This window comes from Muscardinus avellanarius, assembly GCF_963383645.1.
Source record: "Muscardinus avellanarius genome assembly, chromosome: 2".
NCBI classification, from domain to species: domain Eukaryota; kingdom Metazoa; phylum Chordata; class Mammalia; order Rodentia; family Gliridae; genus Muscardinus; species Muscardinus avellanarius.
Genome location: NC_137787.1, coordinates 78,290,543 through 78,310,531, shown reverse-complemented (window position 1 = coordinate 78,310,531; position 19,989 = coordinate 78,290,543). Strand labels below are relative to the sequence as shown.

The 19,989-nt window shown below is 36.6% G+C and overlaps 2 protein-coding genes across 3 annotated transcripts in view; one reads left to right on the top strand and one right to left on the bottom strand.

The window, feature by feature from the left end:
* The window catches only part of GALNT5 (polypeptide N-acetylgalactosaminyltransferase 5), a gene marked incomplete at both ends in the record, with an annotated part of 41,173 nt that extends 37,312 nt beyond the window's left edge, over positions 1-3,861 (top strand). The window contains one exon of the mRNA XM_080689241.1: positions 3,721-3,861. Within this exon, the coding sequence (XP_080545367.1) occupies positions 3,721-3,861 (141 nt within the window). The remainder of the gene's footprint in view (positions 1-3,720) is intronic.
* An 11,043-nt stretch (positions 3,862-14,904) lies between these two features.
* Positions 14,905-19,355, bottom strand: ERMN (ermin; the record flags this gene model as incomplete). Of its 2 annotated transcripts, none has more annotated exons than XM_080690155.1 (3): positions 14,905-15,416; positions 18,407-18,499; positions 19,115-19,355. In XM_080690155.1, 3 exons carry the CDS (start codon positions 19,353-19,355, stop codon positions 14,905-14,907), a joined length of 846 nt encoding a protein of 281 aa, XP_080546281.1. The 2 variants fall into 2 exon arrangements, with proteins under 2 accessions (XP_080546281.1, XP_080546282.1); XM_080690156.1 differs by having other exon boundaries at positions 18,407-18,439.
* Between the last annotated feature and the right edge of the window lie 634 nt (positions 19,356-19,989).

The following is a 19,989-nucleotide window of genomic DNA, read 5'->3' as shown; positions in this document are numbered from 1 at the left end:
TAGCTCCAGCATTCAGGAGGCTGAGACTGGAGGATTAAGGTTCGCAGACAGCCTCAGCTACTTAGCGAGGCCCTACGCAACTCAGTGAGGCCCTGTTTCAAAATAAAGAATAAAAAATAGGTCTGTGGGTATAGCTTGGAGGTATAATGCCCCTGGGTTCAATTCCTATTACCACACACACAAAAAAAAGAAAATAGCCGTGTGCTTACCACAGCTCTGAACTTTAGAATGATTCTACTTCCTTATCCTTCCCTCTTTTCATGCAAAAGCTTCTCAGAGACCTGGGCTCTTAGGGGAGTGCAGGGACTAGTTCTTGTCAGCTTACAGGAGCTGATGGCCTACATCTCTGCCAACTTTGTATTCAGTGATATCACATGGATGGCATGAAACCATCCATGATGAGGGTGTGTACACCACAGCAGTTGGCAGATGCTATTAGATCAGGGTATATTTTCCCAGAGGTCTGGTTGTTAATATTTGCCAGAATACCCCCATTGTACTGTATTCACTTTCAAAGTCTTATTAGTTTTTCCCAATTTTATATTAGCAAAACAAATTCATATTCATGTAGGATCCTGAAATAGCAAGAATAATCTCAGAACTCCCTTCTCAAATTTTTTCCATCCCACTAGTAAGTAGCTTGTAAACCCGCTGAATGCTTCGGTTATATGAAAACGATATACATACACCAAGCAGTGCATACTTATCACCTTGAATCTCACTATTTCCTACAATTACAGTGAACCACTAAAAGTATAATATATTCAATAACTAACCTGAAACAGAACTTAATTGCAACAGAGAGGTCATTGTCAATAACCAAGGATTGTGACTAACTCAAAATCCTAATCCAATTCTTTGTTCATAATGTCAATAAAATTAATGAAAATGAGAGAGAGAGAGAGAGAGAGAGAGAGAGAGAGAGAGAGAGAACTAAAACACAGCCTTTGTTTCCAGAAGTGAAACTTAGAAAATATTATGGTAAAAAATATTTAGGAGTAAGTTTTTCTAAACAGTAAAATTATTTTGTCAAGAAGGTAATTTAATTAAGCCAGGCATTAAGGCATGTGTCTGCAATCTCAGTACTTGGAAGGTTGAGAGAGGAGGATTGTTGGGTTCGAGGTTAGTCTTGACAAGTTAGCAAGACCCTGCATCAAAATAAAAAACAAAAAGATTTGGGGATATAGCTCAGAGGTAGAATGCCCCTGGTTTCAATCTCCAGCACCACAAACAAGCAAACAAGGTAATTTAATTAAGAATTAAGATAGATAGCAAAAACTAAGTCTGGACATGATGGCTCACACCTGTAATCCAGTACTTGGGAGGCTGAGACAGGAGGAATACAGGTTTGAGGACAGCCTCAACAGCATAGTGAGACTCTCAGCAACATAGAGAGACCCTTTTCAAAACACACAAAAAAAATATTTTAAAGTGTTGGTTGTATATCCCAGCAGTAGAATGCCTGTGGGCTCAATTCCCAGTAACACACACACACACACACACACACACACACACACCCAAAAACTAGAAAACTGACCTCTTGTTTTTATCTGTCACTTTGCAACAAGCTACATAGTACATGCTTCATATTCCGTTTTTATGTTGCTAGATGGTCAAGGAGAATAATTTGATGATTGACTTTCTTATATAAGTTTTTTTGATAGTTTTCCTAAATATCTCCTAAGTCTCTGTGTTAACTTTCCATCACTATAGAAAATAACTTATATTTTCAAATTATAAAAAGAAAAGGTTTATGTGGACCTTGGAGGTTGAGCACCACAACCAATTACCCTAGTGCTTTCTACCTTTGGCAAAGTAGTGGTACAGCGTGACAGAAGCATGGTGCAAAGCCACTATGTTTAGGAAGCAAAGGAGAGAAAAAAGAGGAGACTGAGCCCCCTCCCAGTCCTCCTCACTGCCCCAAGGACCTACGGAGCTCCCACTAGGCCCCCATGGAGGGTTTCACCACCTCCCAGTAGTGCTTCTCAGGGAACCAAGCCTTAAACATATGGACCAACGGGAGCCATTCAAAACACAAGCTATGGCAGCCCCAACCCTGCCAAGACAGGCAAGTCTTAAAGAATAGGAAAACTGGAGAAAGAGACTACAAATGCCAGAAACCATCTGAGTTTGACCCCAAGTAACCATGATTGCTACATCTATGTTCAAAAGGTACTCTCTCTAGGTCAGCCCTCGCCAAGTACTCTGGATTCCAAACACCCTAAAAGAAATGGTCACGAAGGTGGCAGATATGGAGCATGAAATGCTTCTCCATTCTCAAGTACTATATCAAGTCTTTAAGTTGAGAACAAGTGATTTAGTGGCCTCTTTATGACTCACTGGCAGAACATGGTAGATAATCTAGGATGAGTTCCTTTGAGGCCAACTGCATTACACAGCCTTCAGCATATTCAAGCATCTACATTTCTTTTTTTCTTTTCTTTTCTTTACTTTTTTTTTTTTCAGTACCAGGGATGGAACCTAGGGGCATTGTACCTCTGAGTTACACCCCCAGCCCTATTTTTAGTCTTTTTATTTGTGACAGGGTCTCACTGAGTTGCGAACAGCCTCGCTGAGTAGCTGAGGCTGTCCGTGAACCGCGATCCTCCCATCTCTGCCTCCTGAATGCTGGGATTACAAGTGTGCGCCACCACACCCAACTAGCATCAAATTTCTAAAGACCTACAACAGTAATATTTTTTTGGTAAAGATGTCTTTAAAATAAGTTATAATAAAAGTCACCTCTGCTTAGATAAATTTTATAAAGAATTTTAAAAGAACTTATTTAAAATTAGTTTTATCATTTTCATTATCATGAGAGACTGAGAGGATCTATAGGTGAGAAATCTAAAGCCATTAGTAGGTTCTAACTAGGTTATCTATCATTTATAAGACATTCAATAAATACTAAGCAATAATAAGACCTTATAAAATAGCTTTGCCTTTTTTTCTAATTAAATCTGGATTCTGGACATCAAGCATTATGCCCTAACAGAAATTATGGAAAGGAGTTCATAAATAAAATACACTATTTCTAGCATTTTGCAATACGGATGTACATTCTAAAGCATGAACTTAATCAAAAAATAATAAACTCACTTTCTGTCATGGCATGTGTTTTTTTTTTCTCTTTACTACCAAAAATGAGGTATCCATCATCCATCAAATAAATTAAATGCCGTCTGGAGCTTTTTCCTTTAAGTAGCATAGTTATCAGCTATTTTCTAAGAAAATTCATCTTTTGTGTGTGTGCGTAGTACTGGGGATGGAACCCAAGAGTTTTCTACTTCTGAGCTACACTTCCAGACCTATTTTATATTTTATTTGGAAACAGAGTCTCACTAAGTTGCTGAGAGCCTCACTAAGTAGCTGAGGCTGGCTTCAAACCTGCGTGATCCTCCTGTCTCAGCCTCCCAACCATGTGAAACCATGCCTGACTAGAAAATTCATCTTTTACTTCCTGAAGTCCGATAGCTTGGAGAAACAAGATAACTTAGTTTGAGACACAAACATACTTTCCAAAGCCTGTGTTTATGTTAAGCTTGTGTCAATTTAGGTCAGGGTAGCTCCTTAGGAATAAAAAGTACAATTGCATATCTTAGGGATAAGCAGTTATCTTATCTCTAAGATAATTAGGTATCAACTTTCTTTTTTATTTTCTTTTTATCTCCATTGTCAACTTCAGTCTGTGGCTCATTTTTAGATCTTCTTTCCCTCCAGGTGGATCACATTATTTTTGAAAACCATCATCAGCTGTTATGCTTGGAAGGAACTCTTTCTCAGAAGACCCTGAAAGTATCTTCTTGTGACCCTGGGAAATCAAATCAAAAGTGGAAATTTGAAAAGTACTATGAAGAATGAAGAGGAACCGCTGCCTTCATCTATTAAACCTATTGGAGACTGTAAAAGTGACAGTCATTGTGTTGATGGTATTTGTTAATGGCAGTTAATATTTTCAACCTTAATAGCATTTCAATGGTAGATTTTTTTTTTAATTACAGTATTTGGAGTACCAGATTACTCAGGGAAACGGTCCTCTCTTGGACTGGAGTACTTCAGCATTGGGTAGCCTTTGGAATTGCCTGCTTCCTGCCCTGACTGGGAATTCATCCTGCAGATTTCCCCCATGCAATCTCACAGGTAACTAGGGGAGAAATGAAGAGCCTCACCATGACTGCATTTGATTTTAACCAGCTCTTTTGACCCACAAGTAGAGGTATAACCAATGTGAACCTGGTTCTTTTTTTTTTTTTTCTATCTTTTTTTCTTTTTCTTTTTCAGTACTAGGGATTGAACTCAGGGGTATTCTGCCTCTTAACTGGTTTTTTTTTTTTGGGGGGGGGGGAAATGGGGTCTCACTAAGTTGCAGAGGGCCTCCGTAGCTACTGAGGCTGATCTCAAAACTTTGATCCTCCTGTCCCAGCCTCTCAAGTATTAGGATTACAAGTGTGGGCCACCATGCCCAGCTGAGTTCTTGATTGGCTATTTTTTTCATTAACATAAACTGCTTGAGTTCTTATGACTAGAAGATCTCAGATAGATGTGCAGAGCTCTTGAAATCCCTCCGAACTACAGGTACGCTTGCTAATAGTTTAAATAGTATCAATCAACTATCAGTGCCCCTACCTAATAGCAGGGTTTTTATCTAGATTATTGTAGCTTTTTTCCTGTTGGAGTTAGCAGAAAAAAATTTAAGTGAGAAATAAGAGAGGTCTTTAAATACTTATTTAATTCTAAATATGGATATTGTTCCAGCTTATTTTGTGTTTTTAAATCCACACTTTAAAATTTGGTAATATCGCCGGGCGTGATGGCGCACGCTTGTAATCCCCGCGCTTGGGAGGCAGAGACAGAAGGATCGCACAGGTTCAAAGCCAGTCGCGCTGGTTTAAGAGACCCTGTTTCCAAATAAAAAAAAGTATAAAATAGGTCTGGGAGTGTAGTCTGGAGGTAGAAGGGCTTCCAGGAACCCCAGTACCACCAAAAAAAAAAAAAAAAAAAATTGGTAATATCAATAACCTCCTAGACTTATGTAGATGTTAATTTTTTAAAAGCAAAGAAAAAGAGTCTGGGTCACAACACAGTAACCAAAAATACACTTAATCATTAAAAGTATTATAATGCAGTGCAAAGTGAGGAGAGCTGAAGTAAATAAAGCAGAAATAGGGTGCTGAACAATATTTTTATATGAAACGAATAAAAAGTTACTTTTTATATAACAGTATTCACAGGTATGAAATATGCTAAAACTTTAAAGTAGGAAAAAATTTTTAAAAACGTTGTAAAGCCAGGTGTGGTGGCGCACGCTTGTAATCTCAGCTTTCCGGAGGCTGAGACCGGGAGGATCGCGGTTCGCGGACAGCCTCCGCTACTTAGTGAGTCCCTCTGCAACTCAGTGAGACCCGGTTTCAAAATAAAGAATAAAAAATAGGGCAGGGGGTGTAGCTCGGAGGTCAAATGCCCCTGGGTTCCATCCCCAGACCCGCAAAAAAAAAAAAAAAAAAAAAAAAAAAAAAAAAAACTTTAAAGTAGGAAAAACTTTTTTAAAACATCGTAAAGCCAGGCGTGGTGGCGCACGCTTGTAATCCCAGCATTCGGGAGGCTGAGACCCAGAGGATCATGGTTCACGGACAGCCTCAGCTACTTAGTGAGGCCATCTGCAACTCAGTGAGACCCGGTTTCAAAATAAAGAATTAAAAAAAAAAAATAGGGCAGGGGATGTAGGTCGGAGGTCAAATGCCACTGGGTTCCATCCCAGATCCAAAAAAATAAAGAAAAACAAAAAATACACACAAAAAACAACATTGTAAAGTTGGGTGTGGACGTTCATTCCTGTAATCCCAGCACTTGGGAGGCTGAGACAGGTGGATTGTAGGTGCAAGGCCAGTCTTAACAATTTAATGAGGCTCTCAAAAACCTAGTGAGACCCTGTTTCAAAATAAAATATAAAGGGATATAGGTTGGAAGTAGAATTCCCCTGGGTTCAATTTCTAGTAACACACACACACACACACACACACACACACACGCACACACACACACACAAATGAAAGAAGAAAATAACAAAAAAATAATAAAAAGGAAGAAAATGAAGTAAATAACTTTTAGGAAGAATGTTAAGAAAAAACTGCCTGGAATTGACCAAAAAGGATGTGGGCGGGGGTGGGATATGGTACCTCTAATGGGGAAAAACACAAGAAACCTTCAATATGGATCTAATGATCACAGTGTCAAAACTTGAGGAAAATTAAGTATACTTTTGTCCACATCAAATTATTTTCTTAAGGATAGCAATACTTCAGCATACTAGAAGATATTGGATATCTTTTACATTCATTTTGGTAAGAAAATTGATGCCTAAACATCAGCTACCTATCTAAAATGCACTGTCCAATTAATGGAAGAGTCAAGATAAGAATTCACATCTCCAGTGACAAGGCTTATTCATTTAGATGTTGCTTTTTGGATTGTTTGTGTTGTTGTGATACTGGGGATTGAATCTAAGGGCATTCTACATACTACCTCTGAGCTACACCTACACACCTTTTTGTTTTTTGTTCTGAAAAAAATAGGGTTTGGGTAGGGTGGTGAGACTCTCACTATTGCTGAGGCTGTCCTTGAATTTGCAGTCTCCCTGTCTCAGTCTCCCAAGCACTATAATTACAGGGATGCACAACCACACCCGGTAGACAGAGCTCATTCCACCATTTCAGGACACTTACCTAAACAAATTTGTTCCACAACATTCCTTAGAAAAAGATACAAAACCTTCTTTATTGGGGTCAGGTCCCTGAAGGATAGAATAATTAATTCTTGTAAATTTTTTTTTTTTGCTCCTAAAAATCTTTTTTCAGTTGAGATGATGGCAAAGCTGTACACTTTTAGTTCTGACTTCCCCCTATTTGACACCCAGTTTCAACTTCCAACTACATAAAAGCAGAGCTATAATGAAGAATGGGAAAGAGAAACATTTTTGCACATTTTTAACATATTTAAAATGTTTTGTTCAAATAATTGACAATTGCAAACGAGATAAGAAAATAACTAGAAAATCAGATTATTCTTTTCAAAACAACCATATTGTGAAAAATACACAAGTCATTGCCAAAGTACTTACTAATTAAGTTACTGACCAAACAACACACTGGATTCCTCATGTAATTCTAATTCTTCATGTGAATGGAAAATGAAGGATCGCCTCCAACCCCCAACCTCCCATCTAGTCTATCAAGTCTCAATTTTATTCGGTGACAGTTTCCACACACACAAAAAAAGGCAATGTGTTCAGAAAAAGAATGAGTGGTGTTTGGCTACACCTACCTTTGGGTATACCCGCTGAAGTTCAGTGTTTTCTCCAAAGAACCATCAGTGGTTTCTAGGCATATGCTTTCTCTGACTCTACTTTGACATGCTTATTATATGAAGCTATATTTGAACCTGCATTGTCAGTAGAACAAATTACTGTTTTCAAACATCACACATTTGCTCTTGGATAGAATTTTAATAACCATTTACCATATATTTGTTCAAAGACTCTGAAATGCAAGGAACTAATCACCAGTGAGGAATCTGTGTGGGCTGAACTTTGAAAGAATTGACTAATTATCAAATTCCTACCAACATTTTTTAAAGCATTGTCCTCTAAATTTTGTTGTTTAAAAGGTGGAAGAAGTGCGTAAATGCTACTTGTAATGATAAACCCTTGGATGGGAAACATTATGTTCTAATCAGCCTTGAATTCTTCAATACGGGACAGTGTTAGTGGGAGCTTGGGTGTTCCTTGGATTGGCTTAGGTTATTGCTCTTCCTTAGGGAAAAAAAAAAAAAAGCTAATACACCTGAGCATGCTCGCACACACCTGCAATTCTAATACTTTGGATGCTGAGACAGGAAGATCACAGGTTCGAAGCCAGCCTCAGCAACCTAATGAGATCTTGTTTCAAGATCAACAAAAATAAAATAGATGGAGGTATCGATCAGAAGTAAAATGCCCTGGGTTCAAAAATCCAGTACCACCAAAAAGAAGAAAGTAGAAGAAGATGGAGAGGAAAAGGAGGTTGATTCATCTTATTAACTTGAACACAAGGTATCTTTGATAATATTTGATGGAACTTATTTGATCAAAAACCAAACCAAACCATCAAAAGTGCTTCTGTGCCATTTAGTTGGCACAAGTCATTTCTCTTTTACTTCAGTTTCCCAGAGCTCTCATCATAGTGCTGTGATGCATCTATCAGTGCATGTGGCACAGCCCTGTTTTATCACCAGCAGCAAATCTGCTCAGTTCCACTTGCTGACATTTCATTGGCTGTAATTCCCAGGGCTGCAATCCCCCAGGTGCCATGACCACCGGCAGCATGAGCTTCATGATACTGATTTGAAAACACTCTCTTAGGTATTTAAGCACCTCGCTTCTGCCCTGCCTTAGAGATTACAGGGACAAGAACACCAATTACTCTATAGGAATTCAGTATTCCACAGTCAACTCTCGTGTGTGTGTGTGTGTGTGTGTGTGTGTGTGTGTGTGTGTGTGTATGGTACTGGGGATTGAACCCAGGGGCATTCTACCACCGAGTTACATCCCCAGCCCCATTTTTTTTTTATTCTTTATTTTGAAACAGGGTCTCACTAAATTGCAGAGACTGGCCTAGAACCTGCAATTCTCCTGTCTCAGCCTCCCAAGCACTGGGATTAGAAGTGTATGCCACACCCGGCATCAACTCTGATTTTATGACTTTCTTAGAATAATATTCAAGGGCCCTTATGTAAGCGAATGGAGTTAGGGCATTCTAGACAGTACTATCTTTCTTGTTCAAACATTTCTATTTGAATTTTCATATTCAGGATATAGGAAAGAAATGATACCTTAGGTGAAGACCTCATTATCTTAGATAAAATTAAGGAAATTACAAAAGGCAAAGGGAGAAGAAAAAAGCTATTATCATTGAGTACTTAGTATACTAGGCACTGCATTCATCTCACTGAGGGGTGCTCCAGTTCTCTCCATGAGAAGGAAGAGCCCACATTACACTGTTGAGGAACATGGTCATCCCACTAACACCACTAACATGAGGTAAAATCAAGTTACCATTCTATCTAGTTTCCCCAAAGGAGTTTCTTTCATTATACAAAGCTTCTATAATTCCCTATTTTTTTTTTTTTTTAACAAGGGCAGTCTGTATAGTTGGGATCAGTGAAAATCCCTTATTTGTATATTATTAATATCACAGAAAATGGACTGAGGTAGAGTCAAACTTCTGGGTTTTCTTGAAGGTTGTATAGACCGGAAATGGAGCCAAGCCTCTGAGTATAACTGTGACAACTCCACATGTCTTGCAATGATCTATATTCTTGACTTCATTCAAGACCTATTCAAGACCTATTTGTGTGTGTGTGTGTGTGTGTGTGTGTGTGTGTGTGTGTGTGTGTGTGTGTGTTACTGGGGTTCCTGGAAGCCCTTCTACCTCCGGGCTACACTCCCAGACCTGTTTTATATTTTTATTTGGAAACAGGGTCTCTTAAGCCAGAGCAGCTGGCTTCAAACCTGCGTGATCCTCCTGTCTCCGCCTCCCAAGTGCGGGGATTATGCCCGGCTAGGAGACCTATTCTTTTCTATCTCCTGGACTAAATATGGGAAACAGAAATGGACATGCAGAGAGCAGCTTCTCTGTATATAATACCAACTCTGTCTTCCCCTTTAGGCAAAACTGACAAGTTGCTCAATTTGAATAAAGAAGGAAAATAAAAAAATTGGGAAGTCCTTTAATTCAAAATAGAAATTAAAAAATAAAATAGAGAAAAATAGTAACCGTGACTTTTAACTTTCGCTCATTGCGTAAACTGTCTCTTTTGTGTTTCCTGGGTTATTTGATGATTGCAACAAGCCAAATCCTTTGAAATAAGAAAAGAAACACTAACCAAACCTATTGTACAATTTTTATTTTGACAAATACCCCTTCCACGGACATTTTGAGTAAGTCATTTAAGTATATTATATTCCCTCATGAGGCTATAGTATTCCTGGGGTTGACAGTGCCTGTATTTAAAAAAAGAAAGAAAAATAATATTATCCCATGAAGCAGATTTAATGACTCTGTTTTCAATCTAATGGGTCAACTTACCATTTCAATTAGAGATTCTGCAAGTTTATGTGAGTCTTTGCTCTATAAAAACAAAAAATATAAGTGAAAATTCTTATTTTTTAGTAAATTGGGTAATTTTTAATATGCTGAGTTCCTAATAATGACAACTGTGATCGAATGATTTCTTTGAACAATTTCTTTGAAAATAGGAGTTTCATATTTTATTATTGATTGAAATATTTGCTAGCATAAGGAAATTGGTTATAAATATCTATGTAAATAATGTTTTTATGTTAGATATTGAGAATTAAAATTTTGATACTATGAATAAAGATTTTGATTTTTACCTGAATACTCCAAAATATCATTTTTATAAAAATGGGGGAGCATGTACACACGCATGTGTTAGATGCTTTAAATTGGGAGAAAGTGAAACCAAGAATTTATACTTGCAAAATAAAATATTAAGAAATATCATTGGATATTTTTTGAAGATTTAAAGAAGTTTATTAAAAATATAAAAATACAGAAGATAGTTACAGCCCCATGCCAGAATGGCATGGGGGAGAGGGTGGTCCGAGCTAATTCACCACCCCCCATCATTGAATATTTTAAACTCTCTTTTAAGTACAGAGTTTCATCTAATCTGACATTCTGCAAAAAGTATCTTAAGTGAATTTTCACTCTTAATATTGTTTTGCTGATGTGAAGGAGTAAACAAACTCTAAAGGATTGTGCAAAAGCTTTAATTCTTCTCCTCCAAACAGCTGCCCAAATTTCACAAGTTTTTTTTTTTTTACATCTTAGCTATAGGAAGTAGGTTTTGGAGCAAGAGAAGACAAATCATAGTGAATAAATTTTTGTGATTTCCTAAAGATATTTGTCAGTGAGAGAACAAGATTGAAACTATGGAGTATAAAGGATATTAAGAGTTTATTTGGACATTTCATGTCCTCATCTTTTTTTTTTTTCCCCCTCTGACCAACTGCTTATTATAAAGGAGTCATATATATTTCTTAGGAAAAAGTCCACATTACTTTCTAATTTTTTTTCCAAAATTTTCCTGAGCTGGCAGTTAGATACTACCATTTTATTTTGTTCTTTGCTGCGTGTCTGCGTGATTTCTGCTGCCCGTGACAATTTGTGTCATTAAGCTTGTGTTGATTGTGTGGGCTGGTCATTTCCTGTTCTTCTTGAGCTGTGTGCACATCTTGGTCTTCATATTGATGGTATTATCTTGCAGTCTAATATTTTAATGTTGGCAAATATAACTTTTGACATTAGTTTTTATAGCCTCTTTTTACAGAGCAATGAAAGTTCAAGCTTTAAGAGAAGCGGTTGCCTTTTTCATATGGTCAAACATATTTCTTCTCTATGATACTTTGGTGTTTCTTTTTCATAATTCTCTATTATTACTTATTTTAAGTGTTTTTCCAATCACTGAAAAATTCAAATGCCTGTTCTCCATTTGAAATGTGCCAAAAATACTACCTATGTAAATATGTGGAAACAGTTACTATAACTCTATTGGCAGAGTTTAAATGTATTATTTTAATGACCACAAAAATAGATATTTTTCACATTATTAGGATTAACATGAATCTAAAACAGTGTCACTGTTTTTTTAATTAATAGATGATTTTCATGTATATTATATATCCACCTAACCATATTTTTTCACAATTTTATATACAATCATTTTTTAATGGTACTAGGGATTGAACTCTGGGGTATTCTACCTCTGAGCCCTATTTTATTTTTATTTTGAAACAGGATATCATTAAGTTACTGAGGCTGGCCTCATACCTGCAATTCTCCTGTCCTAGCCTCCCAAATACTGGGGTTACAAGTGGGCATCACCACGCCTGGCTATATACAATCATTTGAAGATTGTTTTAGAATAAATAATAGAGTGTTCTCTTGATCTTTGAAAAATAATTTATTGATAGTCTCGGTAACTGCTGATATGAAAGAGTTCTTACTAAATTTTAAAAGACAGCTAAAGGAAAAATAATATAGAAACCAAAAGCAAAAACACAGACATGAGGGGGCACTGTACCTCTGAGCCACACCCCCAGCCCTATTTTTTAGTCTCCCTTTATTTTTTGAAACAGGGTCTCACTGAGTTGTGAAGGGCCTCAGCAAATAGCTGAGTTTGTCCGCGAATTGCTATCCTCTGGTCTCAGCTGGGATTACAAGCATGCACCACCACATCTGGCTCTACAAACATTTTTTGAGAACAAGTCAGACATGGTAGTTCTTTATTTAAATTATTAGTATATATACATACGTGTATATGTGTGTATGTGTATGTTATTGTAAATTTTCTGTCTTCAAATGCAGCATTATATGAAAGGTAAATTTTATATTTATAGAGAAAGGAGGCTATTATTAATTCCTGTTCACCTGGCAACAAGAGAAAATAATGAGTCATTTAAAAATATAAAAATTAATGCAAATAAACCAATTCTCCTTCTTCTTGGGTACTAGAGTCTTTTCCATCCTCTACATGAGATCACAAAAGTTCAAATAAACCTTAATGTATAGTTACCATGTATGTTCTTCATCATCTGACTTGAGTTTCAAAGATGGTCAATATCTCCTGTGTAATGTGAAACAGGACCTTGTCTCTTTTAGGCCGTACAGACTTGAATTGCCAACGTGTTACTCAAGGTAGCTTAACTTTCTGGCTCGGTGTAAGGTGACAGCATAGGCGATGTACACCAAGGCTGAGGAACAGCACTCTTTCCTGACCACGCTGTCTCATCCAGGAGCATGAAGCACTAACCAGTTAAACATGCCCTAAAATTATCTTTATTGCAAAATATTTCATGGTTAGCTGTCTGGTGAGAGAACACAGTTTAAAATGCCAGGTCACTATATACTGGAACTCCATACGAACTGGTCGCTTTGCCATGCCACACGGCCATCGACAACCCTGTCACCAGAGTTCAGCAGGAACGAATCATTCATTTGGAATAACTCAAAATACAGTCTCTCTTGAAGGTAGGTTAATGATATGGTCCTGTTATATGGTAGATAACACAATAATGCTATGCTTTGACATTAAGTAGAAATTTGTGGGAAATCGGTATTACAGAAAAGAAATTAGGATATCTAACTGGGAAGATTTAGGAAATCTAAATCAAACATGAAATTGTCCTAATACATCAGTCTTTTACCTAACTTCATCAATAAAGGTCTGGCTTCCCTCATTTTGTTCTGAAAACCAACATCGAATGAAACCTGCAGATTCTATAGTTCAAGGGTAATTGACCTTTTATAGGGTTGGATTGTATTTAAAGTACCTGTTTGAAAGAATAAAAGGATCTTAAAATTTAATTTTTTAAAAAAATGAATTATGAACACTAAAAAATAGAATATGATACTATGGAAAATATTATATGACCAAGAAGAAAAAAGGAAAGTGTCATTAGGATGTGTGGGATTTGTTACACATAAATAAGCAATAATCTAAGAAGGACTAACCCTGGCTCTTATACAAAATAAAAAAGACATAAACAAAGGACTGAGTAGCACAAAGAAGACTGTATTATATTCAGACAATAAGGAATTGTCCTTTTATTTGCAGAGCCAAAAGATATTTTTATCTGTGGTAACAGAAAGTTCAGGATAATAGATATGGAAGCATGAGATGAAAAGTTGTAGAAAAAAAACTACGAATATAAATATAGACTCTGACTTTTTCATAAATATTCAATACATTATTTGACACATTGGTTTGAGTGAAGCTCCACCAGCACAATTTTAAGCTTTTTAATTTGGGCTTAGGTCCAGTAAATTATATATTCCCAACAACTATCTGAGCTTTTGCACTAAAAATACATGATCACACCCTACTTTGAAAATATTCTAAGATAATTATTTTCATTTTCCTGGTGACTAGTACAGTTGTGACTAGCATTGTCTCGGGTTTCTAAGGAAAGAAAATTATTCTGAGATGCAATTAATAAGAGAAAGCATGGTAATAGGGGTGTTTTCTTGAAATTGTGCTAAAGTTATCATTTTTTATTTTTAATGACTTTAATTGTCCTAGACAAGATTTTATTTTCAGCCACAAAAATAAAAGTATCCAATAGCACTCTTTAATCTATTGCCCACAATTTTCTAGCCCCTCCCTGTATCAACTGCACAATGGGTTTAATTCAGTTGAAAGCATAAAGCCTACATTTAGCAAACATGATTCTCCTACAATTGCTCAGCCCCACTAGTGAGAAAATTCAATGAATGGTAACACCTAGGAAGGCGGTCTATAGAATTTTCACTCAGTAGATGCAAGAAAAATCACTTGGGTTTTTTTTTTTTATAGAAACAAGAAAGGCAAAGAATTTTGGAAAGTTTATTGCCAGAACCTATAAAAACAATTTTAAAAGGAGGGAGAGTTTAATAGCAGGCTTTTCATCACTCCCATGTACAGGAAAAAAGACAATTAAAGAAGTACAGGCATCATTTAAAATAGTCCCCTCTTTCATCCAATGACTACCTTTACCAGCATTGCCACTTTTAAAGCCAAATGACACCAGAGTCTAGAGTAGCTGGCTATTTAATGCCTATCATGTAATGTTATATTAGTGAAGTTTGGAAAAGCAAATGCCCAAGAATGAATCTGTTTTGACTTGAGGTTACTAAACTGAGTTGCATCTAAAGTTATTTCCATATTCTCCTATGTTTGACAGTAAGCCTGAACAAGTTTCAAGAAGATAATGAAAAGGGGGGAAAAAAAGCATAGAAAGTCTCATCTCAGGACAACAGAATTAGTTTTTGCTTTAGTGGATGTGAGAATTTCTCAGTTCCAGTTAGTTTATAAGTGCATCATCGATTCAAATTCATCGATTCTTTGCTTGGTGTTCCCCTTCCTGATTTTCCGATAGGATATTGTATTATATCTTGAATAGGCATTTCTGGAGATATCCCCCTTCTTTCCTAATGCTGGCTGCTCATCAGGTGTCACTGGCTGGGAACTGGGGCTGCTCGGCGCGGAGTCCTCACTCGCATCTGCTTCTTTAAACTGAGAAGACTCTTCCTGTTTCTTCTTGAATTCTATCACTCGAACTTCATCTTCTTCATCATCGTTGCAATCATCATCATTAGTTTCTTCATTCCAAACCTCTGGCTCCTCCTCATGTTTAGAAAGCAACGTGTCAACTTGACTAGATTTTCGAAATCCCAGCCATTCAATTTCCGCTGCCTGGTCAGCTTTGTTCTTCCTATCTTCATCTTCTCTCTCTTCAAGGGGTTGTTTGGCAATTCTTTCTTTTTGTGTACTTATTTTCTGGTTACTGCTACTCAGGGATATCTTCTCCCATTGATGCCCTGTAGCAAAATCAATTGGTAGCTGAGATAGATGTGCAGACATTCTAAAATACCTGGGTGTTATTTTGTTATGCTCTAAGTTACTTCTAGACAATTGTTTTCCAGCTTGTATCTATGGGACATGATTCTCAACTAGTCATTCATTATACATCATCAAACATGCTTCACAGTCAAGTTTGGAAAATAGTAAACTAAATATAGTTAAATAAGCTGCTTCAGAATATTTACAAGACTTCTTTAAGTGCTAATGAAAATTGTAAATCTCCAAGAAAGTCGACCTAACCTTTTTTTGACCATGGAACTCTATTGTAGACTACTCTTATTGAGACTGGAATTCCCTGAGACACTTAAAAATCCTGTCTAGCCTGTTACAACTGGATGTGTGAGGCTATATAATAAAATATCCACACCTGTCTCATTCATACAGACATATCTCTCAAGAATAATAAAAATGACTATGTCTGCTCATACTTATGGTAACAACTTCAGCCTCTGACACTCTTTCTAAGAGATCTGTAAGCACTAATCTCCAAACTTATTGACTTAGCACCCATTTTCAGGAAAAAAGAATACTCAATGCCTCTCTGAGCACTTCCATTGCTCCCTTATTTTTATTTAATGCCTCAGTTGGTACCTGAGGCTACTACTGCCCCCCACCCCTGAGTTGTTCCAGCTTTACCCCACCACCACCATCACCACCAAGGGAGATGTATGGTTGACTCTGGAAATTTATGCTAATCAGTACAGAAGAAAGAGCAGGGGCCCACAAATAGTCAGGACTTTTGTGCTGGCAACTTAGGCATCAAACCCACTAAACATATATAATATGGTCTATGATCTGTCACTGATTTCTAAAGAAACCACATTTAGAAGTCACATTGATGTCTTATCTACACAATGCCAGAATAGCCTGTTGTTTTAGACATGTTCCAAAAGACAGCTAATTGGCACAGAGTATTTGTGTATCATGTAATGATGTTTAAAGGGTTTAGTGAGCTGAAACTGTCACTTTTCAAACAGCTAAATCATATTAGCATATCTTCACTAACATTTATTAAGGATGTTAAGACTTAATTATAAGAAAGCAGAGGTTATTCTCTGAGATTTCACTCCTAAACAGCTTCTGTGGGAAACTTTGTTCTGTGGTTGTCTGGGTTGGATCCCTTCCAAGGCTGGGGTTCACCATTCCGCTTCAACACCACAAGATCATGTGTGTATATATATATGGTGGGAGGCAATGTTCCTCTTTGTCCTTTTCCTCCACAATTTTCTGCCTCCCTTGAGAATGGCTACAGGTTCATTTCCATCCAAGGCTTTTAGTTTTCTTATCAATTTTTTAATGCTAGGAATTAGGTGTTAAGCTTACAGAAAGAGAAGTGAAAATGAGTTATCACTCTATACTAGTTATAAATGGCTGCTATCAGTTCTTTGGCGGCCAGTCAATATTCTTTACATTACACAGAAATATACATTATAATGTTCACTATACTATTAAGTTTTGTTTTGTTTTGATTTTCACAAGAACCAAAGAAACTAATCTTTGTATTCATATTCATGACTCAGGCATGGGTTTGTCATGAATGAAATTACTCCTGAATTTAAATTATAGTTTTTCCTCAATATTTTTAGCATCATTATACTTTTCAATCCAGGAGCATTCTCTTTGAAGATTTTATAGCTGTTTGCCATTGTGAAAATAAAAGACACCAAAATCTGTGCTTCTAGCATAAGAGGAAAAGCACATGCTCCATCAGACATGAAAGGATTCATTCAGAAACAAATTCACTGATGAGACCATGTACTATTAAAATAGAGTCTGCTCTCATTCTCCCTTTAATTCAAAGAGATGAGCTTAGAAAGCTGTTGTGTACAGTGGGTGTCCTGATCAGAAATTTGAAAAGGGATCTAGATGGTAGGCTATGATCACTCACTCAGAGTCTGTTGGAATATAATTGGCTTAGTCTATTGGAAGTCAGTAAGATTAGAGAAAAGATGTTACTTGGTTCCTTTTTGTGGGGGCTTATGTGTAATAATGCAACAGCTTGACCATGACTACTGTTTGCTCTCATTTCTCTTAATGTCCATGCTTTGGCCAGCAGACAGTCTGCAGGTTGTCTATGCAAAGGGAACAAATGCAGGGAGTTTGCAAACAACCCCCAGTCCACCTGAGTACCTACTACTCTATGTGATGTTCTAATATTTCAACTAGTAGCCTCTTCAAAATTTTGCCTCTTAAGGTCCTAAGCTAAATTGTATAAGTCTAATAACAAGCTGGCTTCAATTTTGATATAAGATATTTACAGTTGGGAGAGTGGAAAAGAATAATTCATTAATAGATTGTATCCTTCACTTTATTTTGAAACTGCTTAAATGTAGGTGTCTTTTTCAAAGAAATGTCCAAATAATTTTGTTTCTTAGTCTACTGAGTTTATTTGAAATTAAATATAGTCAATTTGGTGTTCTATTTATTTTCCCATTTACTTAAAGAGCACAATTAAAATTAACTTCATCACTTTGGGAACTTTCTTTGACAAGAAATAGTTAACCATTTTGTACTTTCATCAGAGACCTAGAATTTTCCTATAAAATAAAACAATTTACAAAATTGCTTTAAATTGTCAGTTGTAGACTTTTTGGGTAAATTAATGTTTGGAACATTTGCATTCTACAAGGTGCCTTATGTAGATTTGGAGACATCAAATCAAAAGGAGAGGTTTATTTAGTGAGCTAACATATTATGAGAAAGATATCACATTGGTATGCCAATTAGCTACAGCAATCTTTGCAATTTTAGTCTTGAGCCATCTGGAATACTTTCTAAGGTGAAAGCAACAGATAAGTCAAGATTTTCTTATCTGACTACAGTCTTGAGAATTTGAAGTCATTGTCTGGATTGTTTCTCAACATCACACTCACACAACATGCCTTGCAAAAATTGTCATTATATCCAGTCAGACAATTTCTGTGTAGAAAACTATAGTTCCCATTACCTTCTCTGAATGTCATTTCCTCTGCACTTGTTTCTTGGACAGAAAGATCTGTGATAGCCTTATGAACAATAAAGAGGTTCTCTTCTGGGTTTTCTGGGGAAGAAGTATTATGATATTTAAAATATATTTAGTTCAAGGGTTAACATATTGTAAATTTAGATGCTAAGTAGATTTTAAGATTTTTAATTTAGTAATTTTTAATCTAAAATTACCATTTAATGTTCATGATTTTTAAATTTATTCCATATATTTACTTAATGATTGATTTCTTTATGGATAATCTCTTACTTGATGCATAAATAAGGTACAGAACCATAAATTCAGACATCTTCTGGTATATATAGAAAAAAATATCAAAATTCTAAATCTCTTTTTCAACTAATAATAGGAGTGTCCAAAATCATCACAATTAAACATTTAGCTAACATTTAGTAATTCTTCCAGCAACCCCACAGTATGTTATGACTGTTCTGCTTTTGTATAGTGAAAAATTTTCAGGTTTAAGGAGACAAAACTGTCTAGCATTACAGAGCTATTAAGTAGACAAGCTGGGACTCCCAGAAGCAGAAGTTAATCCTTATCATCTGCAGCCCTAGTAAAATAAGGGGCTATGTTTCTTGGGTGTCCTGCTTGCTTCTATAACAACAGTATGTATATATGATCTCAAGTGAGCTTATAAGTCAAAACAAGCAAAGGGAAATATTTTACCTTTTAGAATCTTCTCATCCATGGACCAGTTGAGTAGCATCTTCCCTTGTGATTTTCCACTTTCTTCTTGACTTCCTCTTGTGGGTAAATTTTCAAGACTGGGTTCTACCCTGTAGTATGGCAGGGTCCCATCCACATCAGTGGTTTCCACATTGATTTCAGTGGTAGGCTGTTGACCATTTTCAGGTGGGCTATCTCCATTATACTCAGCCCTTCTGAATGTTGCTGGAACATCTGTCATGTTGTACCCTGGAGTCGGATTTGGAGAGAGCTTTGGGGAAAACTGAGTGAGCAGATTCTTGAGAAGATACCTTCTCTGACCTTCAAGTCCTATAGTTTCAACTCCTGCTCTGAAAAATATAGATTATTCACTTTGGTATATAATCATAAGATTCTTTTCCTAAAGGTGTCCAGACAGAGTTTAGAATAAATGCAATAGGATTTGTCAGATTTGCCACTAGCTGAGCCTGTGAGCAAGAATCCAGCCAATCACTACCTCCTTTGTTGCTCAGCAGCCCCACATTGCAAAATTAGTGTCACCCTTCTGATTTACATAAACAAACAATCTGAGGCAATCGGGCTTTTGTGTTGGCATGTGGAGGGGGACTTTCAGCTTGTCAGTCCCCCTCTGGGAACAGAGATTTTTGTCCCTTTCCATAAAGGCCCATTGTAATTTTCCTTGTAACAGGAGCCACAATTGTTCCACAGCTTTAATCCAGAGAGAATGACCACCTTGAGGCATATTATTTCTGTGTCACCAGCTTAACATTTCCAAACGGATTTTGTTCAAGTAAAACCTTTGCTATTTTACAGAGGACAATGGCATAGTTTCTTATTTATCAAAGAATAAAAACAGCTTATCAAAGACCTGTAAA